Here is an 8,295-nt window from a genome sequence, read left to right on the forward strand (position 1 = left end):
CTGAAGCTGAAACTCTTGCTGCGGGTTTCCCCTCGGGTTAATGGTTTGGCATATTACGTAAATTATCTTTGACTGAAATATGTTTTATTCTACAGTGAAAAAACTGCAGATGTTAACTTTTGTGAAGGAAGGTCACTGGTAGGGTGCCTTTGAACAGTGTTTATGGTCACTTGCATAACTGACTGCAAAGATATGGGATTTAGATATGGGAATTGCATATTTTGAGTTTTAATATTTGGGATATGGTCACTGGGCAATTTGTGCGCTATTTTTGATTGGCTATTGGGCTATTTCGTTACGCATACCTGGCAACCCTGACACTAAGCAACTAGAGTAACTACCGAGGCGCCAGCCAATGAGCGTGAGGATTTTCTCAGTCTTTTCAAAATAATACTTTCTTTAGGCTATTGAAAACTGAGGGTGCTCGCTGCAGAGCCAAATGGGAGTCAAGTCAAGTCAAGTCAAGTCACCTTTATTTATATAGCGCTTTTAACAATACAGATTGTCAAAGCAACTGAACAGCATTAATTAGGAAAATAGTGTGTCAATAATGCAAAATGACAATAGTAAACACTCATTTTTCAGTTAAAGGCAGTTCATCATTGAATTCAGTGATGTCATCATCCAGCTCAGTTCAGATTAAATAGTATCTGTGCAATCATGTCAACGATAACGCTGGAAATGAAGTGTCCCCAACTAAGCAAGCCAGAGGCGACAGCGGCAAGGAACCAAAACTCCATCAGTGACAGAATGGAGAAAAAACCTTGGGAGAAACCAGGCTCAGTCGGGGGGCCAGTTCTCCTCTGACCAGACGAACCAGCAGTTCAATTTCAGGCTGCAGCAAAGTCACATTGTGCAGAGGACTCATCTGGTTCCTGTGGTCTTGTCCCGGTGGTCGTCTGAGACAAGGTCTTTACAGGGGATCTGTATCTGGGGCATCTAGTTGTCCTGATCTCCGCTGATATTCAGGGCTGTAGAGGTCATCTCTAAGTGCTGATCCACCATCTGGTCTGAATACGTACTGGATCCGGGTGACAGCAGTGACCATCTGATCTGGATACAGACTGGATCTGGTGGCTACGGTGACCTCGGAATAAGAGAGAAACGGACTAATATTAGCGTAGATGCCATTCTTCTAGTGATGTAGCAAGTACATCGGGTGTTATGAGAAGTGTTCCTGGTTCTGGTTGTCCTAATTAATGCAGCCTAAAAATTCTTTAACTGATTTGAATATTAGAAGCGTATTAGTGTAAGTGTAAGTCAGGTTAAAGAGATGGGTCTTTAATCTAGATTTAAACTGCAAGTGTGTCTGCCTCCCGAACAATGTTAGGTAGGTTATTCCAGAGTTTGGAGCGCTAAATAGTCAAGTCAAGTTTATTTGTACAGCGCTTTTCACGATACAAATCATTGCAAAGCAACTTTACAGCAAATTAAGTTTCTACAATATTTAGTGGTAGTTTATCAGTGGTGACTGTCAGTTAATGTACATATGGCAGAAATGTACGGAAAAATCAATTTAAGACGTAATAAAACAGACGATGAACACTATTAACAGCAATTATTATATGATGCAATCAAACTTATAGCAAAATGTGGTAGTTGGGATGTGGTAGATGGTTGGACACCCAACCACTCCCTAACCTTACCCTATCGCTAAACATAACTCCATCCATTAGTTCACACAGGGGTGGAGCTGGACATCCAGAGAGGGGGAGCTGGCGGTCATTTGGCTCTGCAGTGAGCAGTACTTGGAATTTTCCGAGTTTCTGCGTTTTCACTGTTATACGCCCGGGGGCGCTATTACACATCTCCTGAATGAGTGCAGAATCTCCCGATTTCAAAAACAGGTGAGGAAGAAACGAGCTATCTCATGTGACCCTGGACCACAAAAGTGGCTGGGGGATATTTGTAGCAATAGCCAAAAATACATTGTATGGGTCAAAATTATTGATTTTTCTTTTATGCCAAAAATCATTTGGATATTAAGTAAAGATCATGTTCCATGAAGATATTTTGTAAATTTCCTACTGTAAATATATTAAAGCTTAATTTTTTATTAGTAATATGCATTGCTAAGGACTTCATTTAGACAACTTTAAAGGCGATTTTCTCAATATTTAGATTTTGTTTTGCACCCTCAGTTGTATCTCGGCCAAATATTGTCCTATACAAACCATACATCAATGGAAAGCTTATTTATTCAGGTTTTTAGCTGTATAAATCTCAATTTCTAAAAATTGACCCTTATGACTGGTTTTGTGGTCCAAGGTCACATATGTAAGCAGATGCATATGAAAAATAATGAAAACTGCCCAAGTTAAATGTCGATCCCGGAAGTGGTAAAGGACCGTGAAGCTTTGGAGGTGCTGGTGGAAGCGATCTACTGCATCTTTGCGTTGATCATCGAACTGCCTATGATTCAGATATAGTATTTAATAAAAACGCTCAAAATGTTGCTTTTTTTATTAAACTTACGTTAATTTAAGTGTTGATAAAAAAACGAAAGCGTGAAGCTTGTATATATATATTTTTAGAGTAGAGCATTGCATGTTCAGATATTCATACAACAAAATATTCTGGGGGCCAAGAAAGTTTAGTGAAAATGATCAAAAATGCTGGCGGTGGCTGGCAACATTTTTCAAAAGCGCTGGGGGCGACTCAATTTAACACCAAACTTCTGAATGCACCTGGCCATGAACGTATTAGTCTCCAAACAGAATAGTGAAGAATGAACATTACTAAACAGGACCAGCATTTTATTTACTTTTTACTTTGTGTTTGCAAATATTAGTTTTGTGAAAATGTACCTTCATGAAAGTGATTACATGTTGGCACAAGCTATGATTGCTTGAAACCACATGGGTGTTGCCCAGTTTAATAGCATCATAAAGAAACACAGACCAAATGAACCCCCTGGAGGTGGTTGATGTGTTTTTGTTTGATTTTTATTTGGGACAGGGCGAGTCCCATCTTTCATCCATGCTGTCCACTCAACTCCAAAACCAGATAATTCATCTGGTTTACAATTTGTACATTGCTTTATCGAAAGTGCACTTTTCTTTTCAAACCCAGTATGGAATAAACATTATTACAATGTTATTGGAAGGGGCAGGATGAAACACAACTAACGTTAGCCTGATGTAGCATTAGCTTGTGTTTGTCTCATGTTTTGATGTAGTTTATGTCTTTCTGCTAATGCCAAAACTCTCAGGGTGCTGTTAATGTGATCAGTGCATTGACTGTTTCTATGACTAGTAACAAGTCTCAAGATTGCAGCATTAATCTGATAATTCCATCATCAACCTTACATTTCTGTTTCACCTCTCTCTCCACATAACATACAACAGACCTGGTGTCCAAATAAAGAACAAATGTATAAAAAAATGAGAATGTCAAATAAAAGTTAATATAACATTTATAATTACACATAAATAAAAGCCCAAATAAAAGAAACATTCCTCCCCCCTTAACTACTAGATCACAAGCCAATTTCAAAAATAAAATATCCAGTTAACTCAGCTTGGACAAGCCTTAATTCAACTGTGATGATGACACATCTACAAACACTCTTACATAGCATGTGTAAATGTGTAATTTACATGGCACCATATGTCAGTTTATTTCAACATATAGCTCAGTCTACTTAATGCCAGCAGGTAAACTGACCAGCGAGAAGCTTAAACTTCTGTACAAACATTGTGATGTCTTGTTTATAAGACCTTTATACATGCTTTATAACAATGTCAAGAATTGTTATACCACGCATGCATTGATACCAACTAGACTTTACAGGATGAATGGAATAATAATCAGCAGCACAGTTAGTTTTGACCCTTCACAGATTAAAGCGCATTTTTGTCAAACCAACAATCAAATAAAACCAGTGTAATTTACAAAGGAAAACTGAAATGAAAAAACCAACCCCCTTTTAATTTTTATACTATCCATTTTAGTCACATCTATTCGGTTGGGAAAAAAATTAGATGAGGACAACAGGCTAGGCAATTTTGTTTCTGAAAACCTTTCAAGAAAAACCTTAGCAAAACTGGAATATTTTACTGCGGTACCTCACTAGTATGTACTTTTTGCCTTACAAGACTTGCGTTTATTTTTTGCCTATAAATCTAATTGCAGGGTGGTCTAGTCTTGTAAATATTTACTAGCTGCGAGTGAACTGGGAGAAGTGGCTCATCCTTCTGGCTGTGCAACATCCACAAACTAGAACCAATCCTTTCCTGAGTCCCCTTAACCAATCTAACTATTACTGAGCCATTCAGGTTTGAGCAAGTCACAGTTTAAGCCTGGCATTTACAGACAGATCTAAAACTGTACTTCAGCATCGGCTGTGCTTCACTTCCCATCTAGGTCTATGCGGAGTTAAAACATTATTAAGTGGGCAGAGGAGACGATAGAGATCTAGAGAAGAGTTGCTGAGATTAAAGAGTAGATGCTGCCAATTCAATCGGCTTAATGAATCAGGAGACTTTATAATGGAGTGAAGAGCCATATTATGTTTGAATTAACCAACATTTCGACTGTTTAATGGCTAAACTGAATGAGTCCACATTCATTTCAGACAATCTCATAGTGTTACAAAACACGACTGGAAATGTGTGCAGCTTTTGGTTTCAATAAAAAAGGCATTTATGAGCTTTAACTTGTATTCAGAATAATATAAAGCCCTAATTTCTATCTCCATCTGTTACACTTTACAATTAGTGCACAATTAAGTGTCCACTATATGACACAATCAAGCTGTACACTCACTTGCAGTGCACAAGAACTGGCTGAATGTTTTACATTCGTTGAATACTGAAAGAGCATTCTTAAGCCAAGCCACATCCTGTATACAGGCACTACTCTGGTATCCACAATCCTCTCTACTTACCAGAGCAGAGCACCCATCAATCCACAGGCCCTACATGAAATCACTTGTCAAGTTCTCAACACAAAAAATGCTCATCCCCTTCAAGCTAATTTAAACATGGTCAGGTTTATCCATTCAGGTGGAGCAGCTCTACTATAATTACAACATGAGCTACTGGTTCTGCATACAACACATTTATAACTAGCTGGTTGACACTGCAGATGAACATCTGAGGGTGAAGAACTGCCAAGCGGCATTCTGGACTGATCATGACATTGTGCCAAAACAAAAATCATGACACACCACCCAGCGATGACGAACGTGATGTGTAGAGAAGTGAACCAGATTATCAAAATGAACCTTATTACTATGTGTGGTGGGGGGAAAAAAAAGGTTTGTACAATGTCCATTCTCAGGCCATCGAGACATGTTTAGCTCATTTCACATGTATATATGTGCGTTTTGGTGTGTGCCGAGCAACACAAAGCAGGCGAGTGAGTCGAAGGCGAACCAGATGGCGTTTACTTCTGCCTGATGATTACTGTGCTGTGTCCAGGTCACTCTGACATCAACTGCTCCTGTCTGGGGCCTGATTGATGCTCCGGTGCAAAGCTCCACTGATAAGCTTGGATGAAAAGGGACTTGACTGAGAGGGGATGGAGCAGGGGGCCGAGCTGTGTCACCAAAGCCCAAGCCTCCCTATCTGCCTGATCCGGTCTCTCACAAATCACGCCCTCCCATTCTGTCAGTCACTCCTGCTGGCTCAGTCTCTAGACTGGTAGAAGAGAATATACCCTGACTCAGAGTTTTTGGAGATGTCCGATGTCAAACCGAAGAATTCCTCAATCGCTTGGGCGTCTATTTTCTGTGTTGGGGAAAAAAGAGAAAGAGATACATAACTGGATTTAAAGGAAAACGTATTTAATCTGTTGTGATAATTTCTGAAAACAAACCTCATTGGTTCTTGCGTGCTTGTATGACACATAAGAACATGGTTCTCATTTTAAACAAGCACATTTCAGCTTCAGTTTGTGATATTTGATGTGCACCGTGTATGTGCATCGATCGATGTTTATATGTGAATAAAAGCCTAAATTAAATATGTTTGTCATATAAAGTGATTGTGTCTCCTCAGAAGATTTGGATTAAACCGATCAGTTCATATGGATCACAATTACTTTCATTTTATATACGTTTTAAAGCATCAAAAGTTTTCAGTGAATGGATTTTCAATGAAGGGACCGAAATCTCAGATTTCATAAAGAAATTATTTCCTCGAGTTCCAAAGATGAGCAAAAAAAACTCTTACAGATTGGAACAACATGAGCAACAGGATATTTCAACCAAAAATGAACATTCTATCATTTAATTACTCTGTCATTCCAAACCTGCATTGTAGACGTTTTGAAAAATGTCTTTCAATTTGATTATTTATTGCATACAACAAAACTCTCGTGTTTCACAAATGAAGGAAAGGTTTGGATCCCTTCAAATGATGACACATGTGATTTCTATGCAATTAGCAACACCGAACGTAATTGCAATCTATTTGAATCACAACAGGGTCGAACAAAACAAGACTGGCTCAAGCAATAACCAGAAATTCTGCAGGGTGTCACTAGTGGTGCAGAAATGACACGATTCACGTTTAAGGGTGTATTCACACCAGGAAAGTCCGCTAGTTCACTTGCTTTGGTCCGGACCAAATACAATGTTCTTTTTTTTGTTTGTTTGGTGCGATTCGCTTTCACACTGCCCTTTTTGCAAGTGAACCAGAAACTGTAAACAAAACCACACGTGTGCTTAAGGTCATCCATTCATTGGTTCATCCATTCAACCGTACCAGAGTTCGTTTGGAAGCGGACCGAGACCACCTCTTCAGCTGGGTCTCGGTACGGTTGTTTGGTGCACACCCGAGTGCGCACCCGCACACCTGCCCAAAAGATTCGCACCAAGGGGGGAAACAAACTTGAGTTCAATTCAATCGAACTAAACAAGACAGGTGTGAATACACCCGAAGTGACTAGAAATTTACTCTGTCCAGAAAGCTCTTATTTTTCTCTTTCCAGATGTGCAGTTGGGAAGACATCAGATAAAAAAAACAGATAAAGAACATCTGACTTTAGCATGCAACAGAGCTAAGCACTGCTCCCTCTGCCTCAATTTAACATATAGCGCCTTACACCACCACTGTGCTTGGTATTTATACAAGACTGCTGTTTACGGTACGAGAACCACTTCATGTTCTGAGAAGCACTTGAGAGTTTGTGTTCACAACATGTGTGTAAATATTTGTCTAGGTTACCGTGTAGCAGAGCGGATATCACATCTGTGTGTCAAAACCAAATGGATTTATACTATAAATGTGCACGCAGGTGGTGGAAAATCTGTCTCAATGTCGATTCAAGGTACGCTTTTAAGCTAGCAGTGTAGAGCAAACCTAAACAATCAAGTGTCATGAGGATGTTATGGAAAGAAGGGGTTGGGTCACAATTCATATAGCACTCTTTTTAGTATGTTTCAACAAAAATTGCTCTTTGAAACAAGACACAAACTTCTACATTCTAAACATCAAGTTAAACTATTCAAATGAATAAAAGTGTTGGTCTTGGTCTCAGTAATGCATCACTACTCCTATAATTCATTCAGAGAGCTCAAAAGTATTTGGGTCAATGTGAGGAAAACTCCAGACAAGCACTTAGTGAAGCATAAGCAGCAGCTACAAATCACCTGACAGGGGAAGTTGATACATATGCTACTGTGCAGTGCTAGACTTCCAGATACCTTGGGCTGCAAATCATACATTCATTGCTAGACAACGCAAACTAAATGTGAAAATGAACATACTGTAATAACAGCTGGAAGAAGAAACAATCAAGTATGCTGAACTGAAACGGATGCTTGAAGGTCTCGGGGTTTTTTTTTTTTTTTTTAGATACTTCTACTTTCGCTGTTCTCTTAAAATTAAACTATTCTAGGTTAAATCAAATTTTTAACTTGATCAAAAGTAGTATTTCAGAAAATGTTCACCTCTTTGAAAACAAAGAATAAACGTCATTGAAGTCTATGGGCCAATAGTATTATTTAGAGAAATAATGTATACAATCTTTTTATTTCGAGTCAAAATATGTTTTCTCTGGATACTAACAGCATGTTACAGAATTGTTGTATGTAACCTGGAATACAGGAATACATTATTAATTAAGCAGAGCAACAATTATATTTTGACTTACCTCTACAATGTCATCATCAAACAGCAGCCAGAAGCCATGACTCTTCACTATAGTGATATAATGACCTCGATTTGGACCACTACAAAAAGAAAACATATTAACAAGATATGAAGAACAGAAACAAAGGAGATTCCACAGCGCTATGAACAGAAGAGAGGGATCCCAGGGCTCACCAGAGAGAAGACTTTTGTTTCA

General features: G+C 38.8%; 1 protein-coding gene across 1 annotated transcript in view; it reads right to left on the reverse strand.

The window, feature by feature from the left end:
• Positions 1-2,927: 2,927 nt before the first annotated feature.
• The window catches only part of usp12b (ubiquitin specific peptidase 12b), a 15,526-nt gene continuing 10,158 nt past the window's right edge, over positions 2,928-8,295 (reverse strand). Inside the window, exons 8-9 of the mRNA XM_016240955.1 lie at positions 8,101-8,179; positions 2,928-5,732 (exon numbers count right to left, since the gene is read on the reverse strand). Coding sequence (XP_016096441.1) covers positions 5,631-5,732; positions 8,101-8,179 — 181 coding nt within the window. The 3' untranslated portion in view covers positions 2,928-5,630. The remainder of the gene's footprint in view (positions 5,733-8,100; positions 8,180-8,295) is intronic.

Source organism: Sinocyclocheilus grahami, unplaced genomic scaffold, assembly GCF_001515645.1.
Source record: "Sinocyclocheilus grahami isolate Dianchi unplaced genomic scaffold, SAMN03320097.WGS_v1.1 scaffold605.1, whole genome shotgun sequence".
Classification (NCBI taxonomy): Eukaryota; Metazoa; Chordata; class Actinopteri; order Cypriniformes; family Cyprinidae; genus Sinocyclocheilus; species Sinocyclocheilus grahami.